The 23,510-nt window shown below is 38.0% G+C and overlaps 1 protein-coding gene across 2 annotated transcripts in view; it reads left to right on the top strand.

Annotated features, from left to right (window-relative positions):
- eml6 (EMAP like 6) overlaps positions 1-23,058 on the top strand; it is a 38,241-nt gene extending 15,183 nt beyond the window's left edge. The window contains exons 3-43 of one of the 2 annotated variants that reach the window (XM_065259293.2): positions 2,596-2,755; positions 3,097-3,195; positions 3,915-3,983; positions 4,153-4,338; positions 4,750-4,885; positions 6,247-6,448; positions 6,748-6,885; positions 6,966-7,222; positions 7,332-7,541; positions 7,644-7,811; positions 8,631-8,737; positions 8,909-9,009; positions 9,312-9,498; positions 10,384-10,489; positions 10,648-10,741; positions 10,820-10,920; positions 11,090-11,292; positions 11,377-11,488; positions 11,944-12,071; positions 12,273-12,414; positions 12,546-12,698; positions 12,926-13,057; positions 13,138-13,226; positions 13,324-13,491; positions 13,776-13,977; positions 14,091-14,217; positions 14,495-14,573; positions 14,656-14,785; positions 15,337-15,435; positions 15,724-15,744; positions 17,350-17,523; positions 17,821-18,029; positions 19,448-19,605; positions 19,695-19,809; positions 20,319-20,507; positions 20,586-20,758; positions 20,854-21,016; positions 21,164-21,267; positions 21,351-21,504; positions 21,595-21,695; positions 21,790-23,058. In XM_065259293.2, coding sequence (XP_065115365.1) covers positions 2,596-2,755; positions 3,097-3,195; positions 3,915-3,983; positions 4,153-4,338; positions 4,750-4,885; positions 6,247-6,448; positions 6,748-6,885; positions 6,966-7,222; positions 7,332-7,541; positions 7,644-7,811; positions 8,631-8,737; positions 8,909-9,009; positions 9,312-9,498; positions 10,384-10,489; positions 10,648-10,741; positions 10,820-10,920; positions 11,090-11,292; positions 11,377-11,488; positions 11,944-12,071; positions 12,273-12,414; positions 12,546-12,698; positions 12,926-13,057; positions 13,138-13,226; positions 13,324-13,491; positions 13,776-13,977; positions 14,091-14,217; positions 14,495-14,573; positions 14,656-14,785; positions 15,337-15,435; positions 15,724-15,744; positions 17,350-17,523; positions 17,821-18,029; positions 19,448-19,605; positions 19,695-19,809; positions 20,319-20,507; positions 20,586-20,758; positions 20,854-21,016; positions 21,164-21,267; positions 21,351-21,504; positions 21,595-21,695; positions 21,790-21,814 — 5,671 coding nt within the window. In that variant the 3' untranslated portion in view covers positions 21,815-23,058. The remainder of the gene's footprint in view (positions 1-2,595; positions 2,756-3,096; positions 3,196-3,914; positions 3,984-4,152; positions 4,339-4,749; positions 4,886-6,246; positions 6,449-6,747; positions 6,886-6,965; positions 7,223-7,331; positions 7,542-7,643; positions 7,812-8,630; positions 8,738-8,908; positions 9,010-9,311; positions 9,499-10,383; positions 10,490-10,647; positions 10,742-10,819; positions 10,921-11,089; positions 11,293-11,376; positions 11,489-11,943; positions 12,072-12,272; positions 12,415-12,545; positions 12,699-12,925; positions 13,058-13,137; positions 13,227-13,323; positions 13,492-13,775; positions 13,978-14,090; positions 14,218-14,494; positions 14,574-14,655; positions 14,786-15,336; positions 15,436-15,723; positions 15,745-17,349; positions 17,524-17,820; positions 18,030-19,447; positions 19,606-19,694; positions 19,810-20,318; positions 20,508-20,585; positions 20,759-20,853; positions 21,017-21,163; positions 21,268-21,350; positions 21,505-21,594; positions 21,696-21,789) is intronic. The other variant, XM_065259294.2, reaches the window with a different exon arrangement.
- Positions 23,059-23,510: the final 452 nt, after the last annotated feature.

The following is a 23,510-nucleotide window of genomic DNA, read 5'->3' as shown; positions in this document are numbered from 1 at the left end:
TGTTTTCTCCCAATACATGACAATCCCATATGAAGCGGATGAGCAAATTTAAACCGTGTGTTTCTGGACTCGTTTATAAGTACAGTACAGCGCACACTGTATGTAGGTTAGTTAGCAATTATATTTGTTTGTGGTTTCATTCAACTGACAAGAAGATTTAGTAAATAATACCATGTGTTTTGTGATGGCTTTTGAAGTATAATGTGTTAATTTTTTTCTGGAGCAGATCTGGAGAACATTTTTGAGTTCAGTTTTTTACTTGCCCTACCAGAAGTTTTACTGGCATTACAAAAAAATAAACAAAAATTATAATTAATATAGACCTATTGTATAGACGGTTTCAGCAGGAACAACATAAACAAACGTAACTTCTGGTAAACTCTGCTAAGAATCAATAACAACAGAGTCCCTTTAGAGTAGTTTATTTCTGATAACAAGCAAAATAAACAACAAGTAAATTACCGTAGTTCATATTTCATAGCTAAAGCAAAAAAACATTTTTTTCCAGAGTTGATTTTAGCCACTGGTTAGACCATTAAACAAACAGAGGCTGGAAGTTAAGTTCTGTCCAGACGCATAAACGAGACAACGCACGTGCGTCCAATAAAAAACGTCTATATTTGTGTGCTACAGCAACACTAATAATAATAATAATAATAATAATAATAATAATAATACTGAAATAATTGATGATACAGAATATAAATGAGATGATCTTCAGAATGAGAATATTCCTCTTCTTTCTAATGTCATCTTTAATTCGACAGCAATATCGAGTATTAGATCATAATTCTGCTGCGTTGTGATGCAAACACAAAAGGTTATGAATTTAGACAGAGTCTTGCCACAACTTTCTATTCAAAAGGAAAGATGTTAAAACAGGAAATAAAACTGCATTTATTAAACCATTGGAGACGTCTTTTCTCATAGAGCTCATTTGCTGAAGGTGATGTATTACTCCATGATCTCTGTGATTTATCTATCAGCAGGAAAATATGCTGCTTTTCTTCTGATTTATTTATCTTTTGCTCAGTAATGTCGTACTGTTTTAGTGTCTCTGAGCTTTAACTCGAGAGTAAATTTAGTCCAATCTTTCTGACAGAAGAAAAGTCAATGTGATCTCATCTTGATCCTGCTGTTTATATTTCAACAGTTCAGTTCTTTATTGGGCATCTGTAGTCTCTCATTATTATGTGAGAAATGAATCAAAGATGAGAACAGATTTTTATTACACAAACATCATTTAGAAATGCTTGTGACTCTCTACTCTAGTTTACTTGATATAAAAAATATCAAACAAAACACATTGGGCTCTATCTTACACCCGGCGCAATGCAGCGCAATGCGCGACGCAAGTGTCTTTCGCTAGTTTCCACCCTAATTTTCACGTTTAGCGCCGCGTTGTTTAAATAGCAAATGCATTTGCGCCCCCTTTTGCGCCCATGGGCGTTCTGGTCTGAAAACGAGGTGTGTTCAGGCGCATTGTTGGCGCGTTGCTATTTTGAGGCAACTAAAATAGACTACGCCATTGACCAACAAAAACCTGGTCTAAAGTCTAAAGTCAATGGCGCAATGTGTTTTATGTTATTTAAAGAGCGCATTAGTAAAATGCGCCTATACACGGGAGGACAACGCGGGTTTGCTTATCACAAGGTACATGAATGCGCAGCAGCATACAAATGCTTTTAAATATGAAAGATTAAAGGATTGAATGTAAAAGATTATTATTGAGTCTCTTGGACATAAATGAGGACTAATTATGAGACGTTAGAAGGCACAAAGAGCTGCTTCACCTGTAGCCTGGTAAGTAAATAAATGCTTTGCTTTAAACAAATGCATCTGTTTTTAAATGTTTTTTTTTTATGCTACCTCACGGATTTATTGTATATGATGACTCTGTACCTGTGGATATGGTGAGATGAGAAACATTTTTAAGTAATGCTTAAAAAAACTCTTTGCTAAAAAAACCCCTGTCCAAAGTGCTGAAACGTGAGGAGAGCCGTTAGTAAATTCTTTATCTCCTGTTTGTTACAAATAAAGTATTTTTAGAGTACAAACCTTATCTTAGATACTTGTAAATTATTTTTTGATGATATTGGATAGCCATACATTTAAAGCAATTACAAGCCTAATTTTTACTTCCATGACTAAAAGAAAACGGGTTTTAAAGGTTTTAATAAAAAAATAACAATTTCAATACAAGTGGAAAAACAACATAATTATTTAACATTAATCTTAAACTGGGGATCTTCTTCCTCCGCTTAGTTTTTCAGTTTACAAAGTTCGTCATCTAAATAGGGATTAGACATAGCGCCAGAGCAACTGGCTTTTAAAGGGGATGAGAGCTGTGACTCTCATTGGTTTACTGCACGTTACGCCCAAAATACTCCCATTACAATAGGACCTACCCTTTTCGACCATGCGCTCGGCGCAAAAAACATTTTTCCTGTCGTTAAATTAGCAAAAGTGGATTCGGACACGCCCATTTAGACGTTGCGCTGTGCGCTTTAGACAATGCGCTTAGATCGTTAAAATAGGGCCCATTGATTGTCTCTGTCTATATAATAAAACTCATTGCATGTGTTTTGTTCTCAGTCTGGCTCTTCATCCCGATAAGATCCAGGTGGCCACAGGTCAGGTTGGGAAGGATCCATACATCTGTGTTTGGGACTCGTATACTCTGACAACCGTCTCTATACTGAGAGATGTTCACACTCATGGTGTGGCGTGTTTGGCCTTTGATGCTGATGGGCAGGTGAGAAATTATATTTATAAATCCTACGCTGACCTGCTGGACATATAGTTAAAACAGTTTAACGTGGTTTCTAGTTGATCTAGAATAGATAGTGCAGCTGGTTATCCTCAGGTTGTTTAAGATGTACAGGGCAGGTTGAGCACCAAATTACTGCTGACATTTGTTATAAGTCCTTGGACAGATATTGATTAGTTTTTCAAGCAGGAAAGCAAGTAAGCCTCATGGCAACAAAAGCATCATAGTCTTTTAACCCTTCACAATTAGTTATTAGTCATGTTTTGCCATTACAGCATCTCTTTATTAAATCAGAGACTCTTCTGTCTTGTGTTGTGCTTGTTCAGCGTTTGGCTTCCGTCGGGCTCGATGCCAAAAACACGGTCTGTGTTTGGGACTGGAAAAAAGGGCGTGTCTTAGCCAGCGCAACGGGACATTCTGATAGGGTAAGAACAGAACGGGCTATGCAGGTAATTACAATAAATCTGCTGAGACAAGAGTTTTTCACTTATTTTGGCAGAAAGATCAAAACAACTAGAGAATTGGCTAGTTTGTGGATTCATGTGGGTATACATCTGTATGGTTAACGTATATAGAAATATGTTTCATAGCAACAGATGCTACACGAATCAATAACTGTTACTGAGTATTATGAATATATTTTGTTATGTTACTACACAAAGGAGCTTTACATACATTTCAATACATGAACTTACAGACTGACTCATAAAGGCTGGGCTTTTAAATCTGATAGACAAACACAGACACACACACACACAGACACACACACACACACACACACACACACACACACACACACACACACACACACACACACATGTTCAGTATCATGAGAATCAGGATCTATACACAGAGGAGCTTAACCAATGACAATAAAACATTCCCTGTGGTGCCATTAAAACCATACACAAACACACCCTGTCTCTCGCTCTCTCTCGGACTGAAAACATCAATCAATCCATTTGAATATAAATGCAGAAAGTTATAAATAAAAGAATGAAGTTCATGAATGATTACATTTGAGCACAACACCTGAGAAGGGACATCTTTATCTAGAGATTTAATAAACAGATTTTGTTCAATTCTTACTAGATTTTTCTACCCTGCCAGGTGCTATCATGTTTTTGTTTTTCTGTGATTTCAGATCTTTGATATTTCCTGGGATCCGTTTATTCAACACAGACTGGTGAGCTGTGGAGTTAAGCACATTAAAGTAAGTTCATTATAGCACATGAAGATCCCGCTCTCTTCATCAGTAGGGAAAATCCCATCATTTTGTGTTTCTGTTGTTGTTTTTCATCTGTATTGTGATTTATCCATAAATCTATGAACATACTGAAAAACTGTAAAGTAGTTTCAGCATCTTTCTTCTTTCATCATAGTTCTGGACCCTATGTGGAAATGCACTGACGCCAAAACGAGGGATTTTCGGAAAGACGGGGGACCTGCAAACGATTCTGTGTTTAGCGACAGCAAAAGATGAAGTGACGTACTCTGGTGCTCTTAACGGAGACATTTATGTGTGGAAGGGACTGAACCTGACGAGAACGATACAGGCAGCGCACGGAGTGAGTAAAACACATCACATCTAACAACAGGTCACTGACATATCATAAACACACATCAGATATACACACGTCACATTATACACATATTCAATTAAAGTGTATCACTATAAATGTATTACTATATATTCATAAAAACATGGAAAAACATTAAATTCAGATTAATTTCTGACAAACTTTTCACATTTTCACAATTTTGCACATCAGCTTTACAGTAACTACACATATAGATATTAGTACATGTCATTGATGTTCATTGATAATTGTTCATCCTGATATGTTTGGCTGTTACATTAACAGATGGATTAAATGAAGCATACAGTGACAGAGCATTCATCCATTCAACCATCCATACTATCACATGTTAAACATCATTCAGTACTGATGTATAAACCTTCTGTTATATTATTGTAGGCCGGGATCTTCAGCATGCACTCGTGTGAAGAAGGGTTCGCCACCGGTGGTCGTGATGGATGTGTTCGATTGTGGGACGTAGACTTCAAACCTATCACAAAGATCGACCTCAGAGAGGTGGAGCAGGGCTATAAAGGTAACATATTGAAATATTTATTGTTAATCGTGATTTAAACATCTGTGATTTAAAGAGAAAAAGGAAACATGCTGATAAAGTATAATATATATATTTATTTATTCTCATTAACCATCTTTCCACAGCTAAATTACAGTCTTTAAAATTTGACTTCATATGGTAGTGATGAAAACTATATGAGAGAATCTGTCACCATGGCAACATCGTCTCTTTTTACATCACCAGTGTGACAATGTTTTAGTCAGATGTAAATCTCACAGCAGTAGAAGTGTTGCTGTGTTTCACAGCAGATGATCAGATCAGACCGAGTTACAGTAATATCTCAACTGTTTCAGATTAAATGTGGAAGAAATTGTGAAAATTTACAGAAATCTTCTGTTTCTTAGATGTTTCTCCTCTAGAGATTAAGAAGAGATCTGTTCTCAGACTTTTCTAATATCAGATATCTCTTATAAACACAGATATTTTCATCAAAGTCTTTTGAAACCATATTACAGTATGACATTCATATTATTTTATTTATGCCTTCATACTCTTTGGGTATAAAGTCTGTGTAAAGTCAGATATTAAATGTGTTCTCAGTTTGTGACACCACAGAAAAATGTGTTATTAACCACCCAGCCACATTTGAATGATAAAAAATGCCTAGTACATCAAATAAGATATCAAAATCATATAAAAACAGGCAGAATTCACTGCTCTCAAATGCTGTGGGCGTGTCCGCTGTCATGCTGAAACCACGCCCACTCACAGGAAAGCTGCCATCTCTCTCAACTTTCAAATACAGCTACAACCTAAATGGATGCTCATGATTGTGTTAGGGGCGGGGCCATGCTCGCTGGCTCCAGCGCATCATTGAGCCTCCGTTTAAGCCTCTGAACACAGAAATTTGGACACACTGTTTAACGGTGTAACTCCATAATTCAGTACTAGATAGTTCTCAGTCTTTGTAATGTGTTTTAGAGATACATTTACATTTCTAACATTTATAATGAGTTTAGAAACAATTCTGTGAAATGACTTTATATGACAGACATTTGATACAAACACAATACACAAAGAATTAACAATTATAAAACATCTAAGAGAAAAAACCTCTTCTGAGCTATGAAAGATGCAGCGCTGAGATGTTCCTCTGGGTTTCAGTGATGTCTGCAATGAGAAGTTATTTGTTGCTTGATTTGTATGTTGGAGATGTTTCTCCTTTCAGGAGTTGTGTCTGGTCCACATGCATATAATTAAACAGGAGACAAATCTTTACAATTGTGCTGTGCTGATTTTTTTAAGACCCAAAATTGTATTCAAGCACAATATTTATTTTTAAGTTATACAACACCTGTCTCTCTCTCTTTCTCTCTAAGGGCTGTCGATCCGCAGCGTGTGTTGGAGAGCCGACCGGATCCTGGCAGGAACTCAGGACAGTGAGATCTTTGAGGTGATGGTGAGAGACAGAGACAAGCCGCTGTTGATCATGCAGGGTCACTCGGAGGGGGAACTGTGGGCCCTCGATCTGCATCCCAAACAACCGCTGGCGGTCACCGGCAGTGATGATCGATCCGTTCGGTGAGTCAATACACCACAACGGTCACACGCTGGGATTTGTAAATGCAGCTAGACAGCTGGAAACAAGATCGTTGGTTCATGAAGTACATTTGCTAACAACATGTGATACAATAAGAGATGCTGTTAAAATCTCATTTTACTTGACTCAGTTTACATCACATCTGTGATCTTACTGTGTGCATTTATCAGTGTTTTTCTTTAATATCTTTTTCTTATAATAACGGTGTTACAGGACTGAAGTAAATCATCCACTGTTTGTGGAGTATAAATCATCGTTTTCTTCATTTATTCTTCATCAGACTCTGGAGTTTATCTGAACACACGTTGATCGCTCGCTGTAACATGGAAGAAGCCGTACGCAGCGTTTCCTTTAACAATGACGGTTCTCAGCTCGCTCTCGGGATGAAGGACGGTTCTTTCACTGTTCTGCGTGTCAGGTAAACAAATTCAGCTCGGTTAAAAAACCTACTCATTCTCACTGGATGTGCACAAACGGAGAGCTGGTTCTGTTTTATAGAGACATGACGGAGGTGGTTCACATCAAGGACAGAAAGGAGGTGATTCATGAGCTGAAGTTTTCACCCGACGGCTCGTACCTGGCCGTAGGCTCCAATGATGGGTTTGTGGATATCTACGCCGTAGCCCAGCGCTATAAGAAGGTTGGAGAGTGCAGCAAGTCCACCTGCTTCATAACTCATCTGGACTGGTCTGTAGACAGTCGATTCTTGCAGACCAATGATGGAGCTGGTGAACGAATCTTCTACAGGATGCCAAGTAAGTTAATGTAAAGTTAATAACCATTAAAGCTGTGATGACGAGCACTACTGAATGTATCCCATCACGGCTCTAAATGAGTAAAACTCTCCTCTGTGTGTTATTTCAGCCGGGAAATTCCTGCCAAAGGAAGAAGCCAAAGGAATTCACTGGATGACGTGGACGTGCGTGCTCGGAGCAGAGGTGAACGGAATCTGGCCCAAATATTCCAACGTTAATGACATCAATTCTGTGGATGCCAACTACAGCAGCGCAGTGCTGGTGACAGGCGATGATTTCGGTCTTGTCAAACTTTTCAGATTCCCGTGTCTTAAAAAAGGTCAGAGTTTAATCATCAACATCAGTCAAGTATACATGCTGAGATATTACTCTACAACGAGAGTCATTGATATCCACTAACAAACAAATATCATCCCTTTAGCTGCCAAATTTAAGAAATACATCGGCCATTCTGCCCACGTGACCAATGTGAGGTGGTCACATGACCTGCAGTGGGTACTGAGCACGGGCGGAGCGGATCACTCGGTCTTTCAGTGGAGGTTTATACCTGAAGGAGTCATGAACGGAGTTTTGGAGCCGCTGCTGCAAGGTGATAAAGCATTGAGTTAAGAGTACAAAAGTTCAATGGGTTTAAACCCACAAAACACAAACACTCATTTCCTTTCATTTGCCAAATGCATCGTTCTTTCCTACGTCCTGGATTTGATCTGGATTTAATTAAATTACAGTGGAGTCACTTGGCTTGAGTTGTTAATGTATGCATGCTAAGCTAAATTCCATAGACTGTAAAAAATATAGACGTAGTGTTTGTGACGTCACCCATAGGTTTGTGAAGAGCTTTTTTGAAGCCAAGAGTGGGCGGAGCCTGCCGTCGCCATCTTGGCACCATGTCACCGCACATCCCTTGCGGATAACTAATAATGGGTAAAGAGGCGGGTGTGGGTGAAGCAGAAGTGACTGGTTGCTGAAACCACACCCACCTAGACCGACTCTAGGTGTGGCAGTTCACCTGTCAATCAAGTGGCCACGCCCTTAATTAAGCAGAATTTTAAGGTTTAATATAATTTAAATGAATGAGTTACAACATGAGTTTGGCAAAAATAGCTATACAGGCCAAAAACACTTTTGTAACCAGGCTGTAAAAAAATTCTGCTGTAAAGTTGTGCATTTTAACATGGAGGTCTATGGGGATTGACTCCCTTTTGGAGCCTCTAGTGGCCAGTCGATTAATTACAGTTTGAGTCACTTTAACTTCAAAAGAGAGATCAGAAGGTTGTCCCTCAGTTATTTCAGAGCCTCTCTCATCACTTTACTTTCTATATTGTAATTCATTATGTTGTAATGTTTTGTTATTAGGCATTTGAAATCATGTGAATGAAATAAAACAGGAGATGTTTTCTGTTCACAGATGGATACGCTGACTCTAACAGCGGTGAATCTGACTCTGATCTCTCAGATGTTCCTGAGCTGGATTCAGACATTGAGCAAGAAGCCCAGATGAACTATGAACGCCAGGCAAGAGATGAGTCTGTGTTTTATTTCCATGTCTCTGTGAACGCTGGTGTCACACACATCACTGCATTAATCTTGTTCATCTCATTATTTTCACAGCTGATTGACCGGCTGGTTTTCTGTTGTGACTCTTTATTCGTTCTCTGTGTTTTAACCCTTTAACTCTTCTCTCAGGTGTATAAAGAAGATCTTCCTCAACTGAAGAAGAAGCTGGCCGGATCTCTGAAGAGGCAGAGAGCTCCAGATGAGGGCCTTCGCTTGCAGTTCGTCCATGGGTAGATTTACTCCACACATGAGTCAGCTGAATAAAAAGAAATCAAAGAGTCAATAAAACAATTGATTTACAAATGATAATAATAGAAAAATATTGGAAATATTGAGTTTTTCTGTGCCCTGTGCAGGATTTACCACCTTATTGTACACTAAATAAATCCATTTTCAGTTTGTTCATTCAAGTAAAGCTATTTGTTTTATATTTACACATGTGATCATTGATTCTTGAATTGATTTGTCATTGATCGTAGATTATTATAGATTTGACTAAAGATGATGTGTGTGTGTGTGTGTTTTGTCTCAGTTACAGAGGTTGTGACTGCAGGAATAATCTCTTCTACACACAGACGGGTGAGGTGGTTTATCATGTGGCCGCAGTGGCCGTCGTTTATAACAGACAGCAGCACACACAGAGGTTTTATCTGGGCCACGATGATGATATCCTCAGTCTGACTGTACATCCACTCAAGGACTATGTGGCCACTGGACAGGTGACTCAAACACATCACTCATTAAAAACATTACCAGCTTGACTATGCTGGTTATTGCTGGTTTGGTGCTGACCGAAATAGTGGATAAGAATCAAAGTTATGCTTTTGCAGAAAAAAACTACATGATTGTTTTTCTTGAGAAGCTGGTTGACAAAGGTCATTTTACAAGTTTAGCTAGTAAGAAATCTGAAAGAATCACCAGCACACCAGTATCTCATACTGGGAACCATTATACACTACACATTCATATACTAGACAACAGGAACATTTCATTTATTTTATCTTGACCTGCTTAAGGTACTTACATTTCTAGTCATTTTCTTGCCGGCATTTCTCTCTGAAATCTGACATTGAAGTGACAGTTCACCCAGAAATGAAAATTCTGTCATCATTTTCTCACCCTCATGTTCATCAAAACCTGTATGAGTTTCTTTATGTTGATAAACACAAAAGAAGATATTTTTATAAATGATGGTGAACACACAGCTGATGGTAATCATTGACTTCCATAGTAGAAAAAAACACATATTATGGAAGTATTGTGATAAATGTTGAAGCAGATAGTTTGATAAAGGATTGTATGCAGTTGATTGTACCCATTGTATTTTTGTTTTCCTACTATCAACTGTGTGCTTACCATCATTTTTCAAAATATCTTCTTTTGTGTTCATCAGAATAAGGAAATGCATTCATACGAGTTTAGAAAAACATGAGGACGAGTAAATAATGACAATATTTGTCTCTTTAAGTGTTGGTAGAGCTGAGCATTACCAACGCAAAGGTCAAGGGTTCAATCCCAGCACACGTCACATATGACCGCAGATGTAAATGTGTAACACCAGCATGTCTTGGACTTGTTTAAATGATGTGTCTGTGTGGGTTTAGGTGGGTCGAGATCCTGCTATCCACGTGTGGGACATTCAGACACTCAGATGTTTGTCTCTTCTGAAGGGTCAACATCAGAGAGGTGTATGTGCGCTGGAGTTCACAGGTCAACACTCATTCTGTCTTCACCTGAAATCACTACTACATTTATTATTGTATTGAAACAATTCCTGTTATTTTAAAGGAAGCAACTGAATGCATTGATCGTTTTTGCTATATTTATTATGGGATGGTAATATATGACAGTATACGTGTGTGATGTAGGAGATGGTAAGAGTCTAGTGTCTGTGGGAATAGATGAAGATCACTCTATAGTCATCTGGGACTGGAAGAAAGGTGAAAAACTGGCCAAATCAAGGTACAGCAAACCTGCTCAACACTGTGTTTGTAACATGAAATAAAGACATGAAGACGTTTGTTTGTGTATTTGCTGTAGAGGACACAGGGAGAAGATCTTTGTGGTGAAAGCAAACCCGTTTCGCATGGACAAACTACTCACAGTGGGCATAAAACACATCAAGTTCTGGTTACACACAGGTAAACATCTTTTACTCGTGTACCAGGAGAGGAGGACTTACAGGTGTACAGGGGTTTCACTTTAAACAATACTTACAGTATGTTGAATATAAACGGTACAGTTGGTTCAGATGATGAGCAGTACTAGTTAAGCCAAGGCTGGTTTATAAATGAATACTTCTTTACGCAGGAGGAGGATTAACATTCAAGAGGGGCATTTTTGGAAATCTTGGCAAGCAGGAGACGATGATGTCTGCCTGTTATGGACGCTCAGAAGATCTGGTGTTCTCTGGAGCCACTAATGGTGACGTCTACATCTGGAAAGACACGACGCTCGTGAAGACTATCAAAGCTCACGATGGGCCGGTGTTTGCTATGTGCTCTTTGGATAAGGTCTCATTGATCTACATGAAAATATCTTTACTCTGAGCCTCTCTCTGGATTTATTAGCTGTTAATTCTGTGTTTTAAACCATAGGGTTTTGTGACCGGCGGTAAAGATGGAGTTGTGGAATTGTGGGACGACATGTTTGAGAGATGTTTAAAGACATATGCCATCAAGAGAGCATCTCTCTCCCCATCATCTAAAGGTACAAGACACATGCTGTACATTCACAAAGAATTCATGGACTTTTTCTGATGTTTCGTTTGCCATTATTACAAGTAATTTAAATCTATTTTGGTTATACCTTTCTCAAGGGCCTCATAAGGTTTTTAAAATCAAGTGAAGGGCCGCATACAGTGTACATGAAGAATGAAGACATTCAATTACTGTGGTCAGGGGCGTCGTTCACAAAGTTTTTTTTAAGGGGGACACAGGGTGCACACTTCATACTGTAATTATTAACATTCATTAATAGAATACATAAAACCTTTTTATAGGCCATATTTGCATGGACTACAGATAATTATTACTTCATGAAAACAAGGAAACCAGGTTGTAGTTTTTAAAAACAACAGGGAAATCAGACAAAGTCTTTTTTGCTGATGTCACTGAGACGGGACAGGTCAGACTGAGTATATCATCTTCATCATCTGTTTTCAGGACTGCTTCTAGAAGATAACCCCTCTATAAGAGCCATTACTCTCGGTCATGGACACATCCTGGTGGGCACCAAGAATGGAGAGATCTTAGAAATTGATAAGAGCGGGCCCATGACTTTACTGGTACAGGTGTGTGTGTTATAGTCAAATACATCAATGTCTCGTTTGAGTTAGAAGATAGACCATAACTTCCTTCACAATAACCACACACACACACACACACTGAAGTAAAATGGTATGATATTACACAAATGCAAAAGAGAAGCGTCTCTCTGAACATCATGTGCTCTTCATGTTGAATGTTGAGACTGTATGGATTGTGTGTTTTAGGGTCATATGGAGGGTGAGGTTTGGGGTCTCGCTGCTCATCCACTTCTGCCCATATGTGCCACTGTCAGTGATGATAAAACACTGCGCATTTGGGAGCTCTCGGCCAATCACCGCATGGTAGCTGTGCGCAAGCTTAAAAAAGGTGAGCTGTTCACATTACTGACAAATATACAGACATGACTACATAGTTTTCAGACGTAGTGCTTACATTTTGTGTTTGTGTGTGTGTGTGTGTGTGTGTGTGTGTGTGTGTGTGTGTGTGTGTGTGTGTAGGTGGTAGGTGCTGTGCGTTCTCACCCGATGGCAAAGCTTTAGCAGTGGGTCTGAATGACGGCAGCTTTCTAGTGGTGAACGCTGACACGCTGGAGGACATGGTGACCTTTCACCACAGGAAGGAGATCATCTCTGACATCAGATTCTCTCAAGGTTAGCACCAAACATTTGAGACCTTTAAACCAGCATACACATGAGATTTTTATGTTCAAGTTTGTTTGATGTAAACATTTCTTCTCTCTCATCACTAAAGAATAGATACTGTGCTTTATTGAGAACCGTGCATGACACATGCCATCCTCCAGTCATGTATGTGTGAGAGAGATGTGTGTATGTCATAATAATCTCTGATATATCTGTTGTTTGTTTCTGTTCTACAGATGCTGGGAAATATCTGGCCGTGGCATCTCACGATTCATTTGTGGACATATATAACGTTTTGACCAGTAAGAGGGTGGGAATCTGTAAAGGGGCGTCCAGCTGCGTCACGCATGTTGACTGGGACGTTCGTGGTAATTCTCACATACATGACGCACACATTTATTTGAACTCATCAGGATTGCATTGAGGTTGTGTTGTGTTTGTAATGCAGGAAAGCTGCTTCAAGTCAACACCGGTGCCAAAGAGCAGCAGTTTTTTGAAGCTCCACGTGGAAGAAGACAAACCATCAGCACATCAGAGGTGAAGAACATGAACAGATCCCTGTGTGCGTCTCTTCAGTGTGGATCTGTGTGTGTTTGTGTGTGTTTATCTGTGTTTGTGTGGTGTTGTTGTACAGTTTGAAAAGATGGAGTGGGCCACGTGGACGTCTGTGCTGGGCTCCACATGTGAGGGCATCTGGCCGACTCTTAGCTTTGTAAACGCTGCTTCACTTACCAAAGACAGAAAACTTCTGGCCACTGGAGATGACTTTGGTTTTGTCAAACTCTTCAGCTTCCCCTGCAAGGTCTGATAACTCTTGAATATCATCAAAATAAGTCAAACTTTTACACACTTCTGAAACTAATGACATCTTCAAGAGTGCTTAAACATCAACAAATTTCCAACAGATAACATCTATTTATATATTGTTGAATAAACTGTTGTGTACTCCAATAAACTGTATGTCATTTTAACTGTGACAAGAAAATGCTTGTGGATGCCAGTTCAAGTTTAAATGAGAAACTTTGCACATTTACTGACAGTAAAACATGATAAAGTCTTTAAATTCTGCTGTTTTACTTCAAAAAGGGTCAATTTGCCAAGTTCAAAAAGTACGTGGCTCACAGTGCCAATGTGACAAATGTGCGATGGTCCAATGACGATGCAATGCTGCTGTCGGTGGGCGGAGCTGACACTGCACTCATGATCTGGGCGAGAGAGGGGATTGGTCCACGAGAAAGCAAAGCCGTAGACAGTGAAGAGTCAGATGATGATGCAGAGGAAGATGGAGGTAAAGTATTTTTGGTGCGAGTCTCTTAGTGAGGTTACATTTAACTAACCAGCTACATTAAGATTTGATATTGATCTAGAAGACTCAGTTATCTCTTGTGCGTGTGTGTTTAGGGTACGACAGTGATGTGGCGCGAGAGAAGAACATGGACTATACTACTAAGATCTACGCGGTCAGTATAAGACAGATGATGGGTGTGAAGCCACACCAACAACAGAAGGAGGTTCAGGTGGATGAAAGGTAAGAAATCAAACACAACAGCTCAGAATTATCTCTCATAGATTCTGAGATTGCGATGTCTGTGTGAGATACATATAGCCAAAGCATCTCTTCTGTAAAAAATATGACTTTATAAGTTATAACTATGAGATGAAAAGTTTTATCCCATAGTTAAGATTTAGCATGATTTGAGCATGATTGTTTTCTGATGTGGCAGAAATAGGTTTCCATACTTCAGAAGTTTTTTCATCTGGATAATTTTGTATATTTAGTATATTTGATGGTTTGTGTTGAGTAGACCTCCGGTGAGTCGAGCCGCACCGTTACCTGAAAAACTAGTGAAGAACAACATTACAAAGAAGAAGAAGATCGTGGAGGTTAGTAGGGTTATGAACTTATGAGTATACAAGCTGATCTTAATTCTTCTGATTGTAAAAAATGTGAGATGTGTGTCCACAGGAACTGTCTCTGGATCATGTTTTCGGTTATAGAGGCTTTGATTGTCGAAACAACCTTCACTACCTCAATGATGGAGCAGACATCATCTTCCATACAGCTGCGGCAGCTATCATTCAAAACCTCTCAGCTGGTAGAATCTTCACTAAACTCTCTTTTTTTATGTGATCACTGACTAGTGATCAGTTTAGACTGGAACACACTGCTTTATTGAAATAAAAAGCGACCAATCAAGTTGTCCTTTTCTGACATCATGTTTAGAGGCGGGTAAATCAGATATGAGATGTTTTCAATCTACTGCTGACCTCTACAGGCCTCGTGTGAAACTGCACCTCAGCTGAGACATCATGAGAGAGATCTGTTTATCTGATATTAACATGAGAAAACTAAATCAAGTTTACCATCAGTTGATTAACGTTTAAATTTATGAAGTTTAATTACACAGAATACACCATCTTGCGACCCCCATTTTGGGAACCACTGTCCTAATTAATATAAAGTCAGAAAAACTGCATGTATATATAATTATTATACAGTACAAAAACTTGATACAAAAACTGAAAAAAAGACTTGACTTGAAATGAATAGAATTGTAGAAAATAATTTTTTTAATATATGCAGCATGTGAGACTTTAGGTCGGTGATGTCACTGCTGATGTCATATCATTATGTGATTTATTTTAGGTACTCAGAGCTTTTATCTTGAGCACACGGATGACATTCTCTGTCTAACTGTCAATCAACACCCCAAATATCAAAATATCATTGCCACGGGTCAGATCGGTAAGTGTGGATGAACATCTGAGATTTGGGATGGAACAGACAGACTCTCCTACTAAAATCTTCTGTTTTATGCATATTTGTCATCATCTTAATACTTTTAATTTGCTGTAGTTTTGCTTTGGTTTGCTGCTTTGGTTCAGCTTGTACTGCTTGCTTGTTGTGTTAATAACACGATTTGGCTTTCATCTCTCACATGAATTCTGCTTTGGCACTTTAAGCGTCTCTTCTCATGGCCGTGTTTGATTTATCACTGTCTCATCCTCTCATCCCACACATCACAACACACAGGTGACATCATCGATCTCACAGGTATGACATCAGCAATCCTACTGAGATTTCACCTCACTGACCCTTAATGACCCAGGACCCATACATGTTTTACCTTAAGGACTGTTCCAGGTTCAGTATTTAATCTCTATGTCTGATGCATTCTGTTGTCATTTTGACTCATTTAATGGACTTTAAACATCTGTCAAACATCTTCTACCAGAAGAAACAATACAAACTCATTCAACTACAATAAAAGTGATAAATCAAGGGTCTATAATATACAACTGTAGAAGTTACATAATAGTTTTGGAAAAAGTAAAAGATGCACGTAACATTAAGAGGATATTAAGCTAAATTCAACTAAAAATCAACTTTAGCTAGATGCTTCATTATCTCTCCTACATACAGTATATGAACTAAACAATGTATTTAATGAAATATAAACGTGTATGACTCAAAAAATACTATTTTAATATAAAAATTTTAAATGTAATGTTTGTTTTAATTAATTTAATATTAAAAAATCTTCACACAATAGATAAACATACATTTTTCTTTATTTCTCTTAAACATGTTTTGTTTTATGTTTAGAAACTTAAGAATGAGTCAAAATGAATTTCTGTAATGATGGACATCATGCTTCAGATGTGATGAAATATTAAACCTGGAATCTTCCTTTAGTCAAGGATTTGATCTCAAAGAGTGAAATTCACAGATTTTAAAGGGGACATATCATGAAAATCTGACTTTTAAGTGCTATAATTAAGTGTCCAATGCTTCTATTAACCTAGAAAATGTGAAAAAGATCAACCAAGTACCTTAGTTTTGATAAACCATTCTCTGCAAGCATGTGAAAAAAATAGCTCATTGAAATGTGGCTCCCCTTGTGATGTCAGAAGAGGATCTTATTATAATAATACCGCCTCTTAATCTGCACTATCCAATCATAGCACTGTAATTTAGTGCAGAGAAAGAGAAAATAATTCACAGCACAATTGAGTTTCAATTTCAACAAACTATCATTATGGTGATCAATGTTTGCATTTCATCAGCTCATTTGCATTTTTAAGGACACACCCAGAAACAGCACAATATTGCTCACACCTACAAAGTGTCAATTTTAACATATTATAATAAATTATCTGTGGGGTATTTTCAGCTAAAACTTCACATATGTACTCTGGGGACACCAAAGATTTATTTGACATCTTAAAAAAAGTTTTGTGAAATGTCCACTTTAAAAAAAATGATTCTAATCTTTTTGTTTCTCGTTCATCTGTGTCTTAGTGAAGATAAATGTAGCATGTCATGTTTACAGCAGATTTGCTTGTTTTTGTTTTATGTGAAGCATTCAGTGATTTCTTCTTTCTGTCTGCATTCAGTTTTCCTCCTGACTGATATACAGTATAATCTCTAATGTTGACATGACTGTGATGTTTGCTCTTGTAAAAGACCCGAGTGTTACTAATAGTGATCCCAAACTAATCATATCTCTAACTCAATATCAGCAAACAGGTTATTATATTCATTTAAGAGTTAAAATAAAGTGTTTGGGAAGAACTATTTTTAAATTGGAGATCTGTATATTGATGGTCTGATATACTGATCTGATGTCAGTCTTTGTCTGTGTGTGTGGTCCTGTAGGTTTGGCGCCGTCCATTCACGTTTGGGATGCCATGAGTAAACAGACGCTGTCTGTGCTCCGCTGTTCTCATGCTAAAGGAGTCGGATACGTCAACTTCAGTGCCACGGGAAAACTGCTGCTGTCTGTGGGTGTTGATCCTGAACACACCATCACTGTCTGGAGATGGCAGGAAGGTGTGTGTGATAATATATACATGCATACACAAATGCGTGACTGCTTTTCAATTGTGTTTTGGGGTAAATAAATAAAAAAGTAATGATTTGAAAAAGATGGTATTATGGTATAAACAGAAGTTACTACTTTCAGAACATATCTAGATAGCAAACCTACCTGTGGTTTGCCTGGCATAGTGGTCTGTAAAACGTCCTGTTGATAAAACTCAGACCGCTGCTGGACAGTAACATAAGAGATCATGTGAATAAGCAGCTGAAGGGTTTGGAGATGTTAATGATGTCCTCGTGTGTTTTTAGGAAGTAAAGTTTGCAGTAAGGGCGGTCACAATGATCGGATCTTCGTGGTGGAGTTCAGGCCGGACTCGGACACACAGTTTGTGTCTGTGGGAATTAAACACATTAAGTTCTGGACACTGGTTGGAGGATCTCTGCTGTATAAGAAAGGAGTGATGGGAACGGTGGAGGACGGCCGGATGCAGACGATGCTCTCTGTAGCGTTTGGAGCTGTGAGTTACGCTTGCTATTTCATTATTGAGTCTCTTAAAGGAACCCGAAAAACACATCATCATCAGTTTACATCATTGACACTTTTGTTAAGATTTTTCTTTTTATTACTACAGCGTAAATTGAGTCCCTACTTAAAAAACAGCTAAAACCAGCATAAGCTGGTGAGCTTGGTTGTAGCTGGCTTAGCTGGTGTAGCAAGCTGGTTTCGCTGTGTTTTGGTCACTTTTTAAGCTGGTCAATCTGGACTTGGCTGGTCTGGTTGAAAGACTAGACGGCCCACCAGCTTTCCCAGGCTTCGAGGACGCGTTTAAACCAGCAAAAACCAGCTGCCAGCATAAGCTGGTCTTAGCTGGATTTTTTGGTAGGGGGTTACAAAAACAGAAACTACAATGCAAATTAAGTGCAACAAAATAACATGCAGAGACAATTTTACACTTCTGTGTATGAGAAAGGGTCAGAAAACTCCATATGAACTTCAAATGTTTTTAAAGGCCATTTATCTGATATGAGTAATCTGGATGAGAAACTGCAATCTTGCTATGAATGAATGTGTAGGCAGGTGTAAATGTTTGTACAGTAAATCTGATGGACAGTCTCATGGACACTTTGTTACTTACAAATATCTAAAAAAAAATCCAATCAAGATGTATTTACACTGCAAAAAATGATTTAAGAAAAAAAATTCTTATCATTAGTATTTTCTTATTAGTATTTTTGTCTTGTTTTCAGTAAAAATATCAAAAAATTCTTAAATTAAGATGCTTTTTCTTGATGAGCAAAATGATGTAAGAAAATAAGTCTATAGTTTTTAGACCAAAAATATAAAATTGAAGTGATTTTGTGCATAAAACAAGCAAAAAATCTGCCAATGGCAATTTTCTCTTGAATTTTCGTGAATGTAGTAATCTCCCCATTGGCAGATTTTTTTGCTTGTTTTATGCACAAAATCACTTAAATTTGATATTTTTGTCTAAAAACTAGACTTATTTTCTTGGGTCATTTTGCTAATCATGAAAAAGCATCTTAATTTAAGAATTTTTGAATATTTTTACTAAAAACAAGACAAACATACTAAGACTTTTTTTTTTCGAAAATCCTTTTTTGCAGTGTACTTGATGAGCAATATGACCAAAAATAATTCTACGTTTTTAGACAAAAAAATATACAATTTAAGTGAATTTGTGCTTTAAACAAGCAAAAAAAATTTGCTAATGGGGCAAGAAAAATACTGTTGAATTTTTGTTTTTAAGAGGAAAGTAAACTTATTTCAAGATTTAGTTTTCTTACCCCATGACTTATTTTCTTAGGTCATTTTGCTCATCAAGAAAATGCATCTTGATTGAATGAATGTGTAGATATGTACTGAAAACAAGACAAACATACCAAGTAAGAAAGTAAATCTGTTGTTTGTTTGCAGAATAATCTGACGTTCACGGGTGCTATAAACGGAGATGTGTACGTGTGGAGAGAACATTATCTTGTGCGTGTGGTTGCTAAAGCTCACACTGGACCTGTGTTCACCATGTACACAACACTCAGAGACGGACTCATAGTGACCGGAGGAAAAGAGAGACCGTGAGTGTGTTAAATGCATGACGTATATTTACTGTAGTAGTATATTACTGATATTGATTGACATCATGTATTGTGTTTGTGATGTTAAGGACTAAAGAGGGTGGTGCTGTGAAACTCTGGGATCAGGAGATGAAGAGATGTCGAGCGTTTCAGCTGGAGACTGGACTTCCTGTTGAAACGGTCCGATCTGTCTGTAGAGGAAAGGTGAGCAAATAATCTACATGACAGTCGAGGCCTTCACGGGTTCACTTAGATCCAAAAACCTGAGGTCTGACACGAGCCCGGAGCGGGTTCAGTCTAAAAGTTTCATGTGTATCTTGGACACGGGTCACATATAATATTAGTCAGTGGCGTTTACATTCGGGTCCAGTCGGGTAAAAAAATGAATTGCCACTTGTTCGGTCGGACTCGGGTCTAAATTTCACGGGGTCGGGTCTTTCCTAAAAAAAAAAAGATTTATGGACGTCGGGATTGGGTAAAGAGAGTTTCAAGTCGGGTACATTTCTTTGGACCCTAGAATTTTTATTCATTTAAACATGTATTTCTTCATTCTTTTCTGGGTAAATATATACTGCTAATTAAAGTGTGTTTAGTAGTTTTGTATTGTGTAAACTATAACTAGAGTACCACAGTAATGTTACAGCTGTTTAGTGAATCATGCATGAAATGTTTCCTAGACACTGAGTGGTTTGTGGATGTATCCTCTATGACAGGGAAAAATTTTGGTGGGAACAAAAGATGGTGAGGTCATAGAGGTGGGAGAGAAGAACGCCGCCTCAAACACAATGATTAATGGACACACACAGGGACGGATTTGGGGTCTGGCAACCCACCCTTCCAAAGACGTCTTCATCTCTGCCAGCGATGACGGAACCATCCGGATCTGGGACCTGGCCGATAAGGTGAAGGATTCTGGGTCTCTGGTTTAAAATCTGTCTAACGGTATGCAGGGTTATAACTACAATTTTGTTTCTTTCCAGAAACTTCTCAACAAAGTCAACCTGGGTCACCCGGCCAAGTGTACGGCGTACAGTCCAAACGGTGAGATGGTGTCCATCGGGATGGAGAATGGAGAGTTTATTGTGCTGCTGGTGAATTCACTGACAGTCTGGGGTAAAAAGAGAGACCGCAGCGTTGCTATACAAGACATCCGGTCAGAGAATAAACTTACATCTCTTTATCTTTACATACATGACATTTATGATGCTGTTTGTTGACACGTGGAGATATAATGAATTGTTTTCACAGGTTCAGCTCTGATAACCGAATGTTGGCTGTCGGGTCGGTCGAGTCTGCTGTTGACTTCTATGATCTCACTTTGGGTCCGTCTCTGAACCGGATCGGCTATTGTAAAGATATTCCTGGATTTGTTATTCAGATCGATTTTTCTGCTGACGGCAAATACATTGAGGTAAAAATCTTTTCTGAAAGTGTCAAGCAAGAAAACTTGATAAGTTGCTAAATGACTCTAGTAAATACAGTCTCATGATGAGATCACAAGCATGAAAGTAAATCAGTCAGATATCTGAAGTGTTGCTGTCATTGTGTTTGTTTGTAGGTCTCTACAGGGTCATATAAGAGACAGATTCATGAGGTTCCCAGCGGAAAGATCGTCACAGATCAGCTCTTGATTGACAGAATCACTTGGGCTACCTGGACCAGGTAAAGATAAACTTCACTTAGTTAACTGTTTTTAACCAGACATACAGAGTTTAATTGAATGAATGTTTTCTCTATTCTGTCAGTGTTCTTGGCGATGAGGTTTTGGGTATCTGGCCTCGTAATGCAGAGAAAGCTGACGTCAACTGTGCCTGCGTTTCTCATGCCGGTCTGAACATTGTCACCGGAGATGATTTTGGGCTCGTCAAACTCTTTGACTTTCCCTGCACGGACAAATTTGTAAGATGAGAGAGAATCAAACGAATATATGAAAATAACAGCGAGTTGTTTTTGGATGAACTGATGATGGTTTGTGTTTCCTCTTCACAGGCCAAACACAAGCGGTACTTCGGCCACTCTGCTCATGTGACCAACATTCGGTTCTCTTATGATGACAAATATGTGATTAGTGTTGGAGGAAATGACTGTAGGTGAGCTGACATCTGTCTGTCTGTCTGTCTGTCTGTCCATCTGTCTATCCATTATGAAGATGTGTTTGTAATGTCTTTTTCTCTTCTCTTTCAGTGTGTTTGTATGGCGATGTGTCTGATGGGTCCTGCAGAGATTTCTTCTCTGATACCTCCAGCGTTTGGATGCTGCACTTTTGTTATGCTGCATTAAATTCTTCTTCTCCATATGATGAACTCTATGTGCAAGTGTGTCGAGGGGCAAAATGATTTTTTTTACCATTCTGTGAAGTGCAATGTTTACGCTTTCATGTACAACAAAAAAGAAATCGAAAAACACCCATAATCATGCCAATTTTTCATGAATCTTTCTTTTTTCTGAAGTGCCTTGGAGACACAGTTTGCTGATCTTTGCCCCACAAATGTTAATATGATATATATACATATATATATATATATATACTGTATGGTGCTATATGGAATATTATGTCCACTTAGAGCTTTTAATTATTTAAAGAAAAAAAAACTTGTGCATTATGCAATTGTTCTTGTTTCATTTTTTTACATTTTGTAGATACATATTATTCGCTCACTAAATGCTCTTCCTGTTAAAAATATCAAAATATCCAAATACATGGGTCTCAGGAGCCTTTTATGGCAAATTGAAGTACTGTAATGTGTAGATGTTATATTTGACCTGTGCTATTTTTGTTAAAATACTTATTTTTATGTACGTATTTATGTATGACGTATGCAAATTTAGTCAAGTCTTCAAACTGTTGCCGTATATGAAAATTGCAAAAAAACTCGCTGTCCAAATCTAAAAGAGATCTGAAGTGTCTGTAGTACCGTTGTCTGTTTTGACGTGTGTAGATTGCGATGCACTGTTTGTAGCCAATATTGTGACAGCAGCTGTTTCTGATGTGCAGATATGAAGTGATATCTGTCATTTGTATGTTGTTTTTGTAATTTCTGTCCGACCAGAGCTAAATCTAATAAGATATATATAATAATAATAATGCATGATTTAAAGTCTGTGTGTGATTGTTGAACATGAATGAATAATGTTGTTGTTTTCTAATTAAACACAACTATGTGCTATGTGATGTGATTTAAATGCTGTTTTTCGTTATTTCACCAGCGGGTGGCAACATTTAATCTCTGAATCTCTGATGTTCAGCAGTAATGTGTGTGTGTGTGTGTGTGTACATGAAGGATTCACTTAGACTGCAAGCAAGAGCCACAATCTGGTTTTCTAATGTCATTTATTTCATTTAATCTAATTCATGTTCTCTAGAAAGAAAAAGAGTTTTAATAATTAAAGAATAAATCTTTAGAGAAAGAGCCTCCATTAGCTTTGAGATGTTTAGTGATGGACACTGTGACTTCATACAGTATAAATAAATCAATGTATTTTTAAAAGTGTTTCATTACGTCATTCAAGTTTATTTCTATTGCGTTTAACTCAATTTTTAATTGTTGCAAGGCAGCTTTCCAGATATATAGAAATAAGAGGAAAATGATACAAAACAGGAAAGTTATAATATTATTGTGAAAAACTGTACCAGCGATACTAAATGTAAAAATAATTATAATTTTATTAAACGTTTATAGTCGAAACACTCATTTTTGAAAGGTCAGCAAACCATAAACAACACTGTGAATCCTCCCAAACTAATGGTTAATATTATTTTGAGAATAAGTAGTTCACGTCAAGATGTGTTCTACTGCAAGACCGACAATCGGATGACGGCAAAGTACCGCGAGAGGAGTCGATATTAGACTTCTACATGGGATTTCTCGATTCGTTCTCGCGGTACTTTGACGTCATCTACCTGT

This window comes from Paramisgurnus dabryanus, chromosome 14 (assembly GCF_030506205.2).
Source record: "Paramisgurnus dabryanus chromosome 14, PD_genome_1.1, whole genome shotgun sequence".
Lineage (NCBI taxonomy): Eukaryota > Metazoa > Chordata > Actinopteri > Cypriniformes > Cobitidae > Paramisgurnus > Paramisgurnus dabryanus.
Note: the sequence above shows the minus strand (reverse complement) of the source record. Positions and strands in the feature narration are given on the sequence as shown.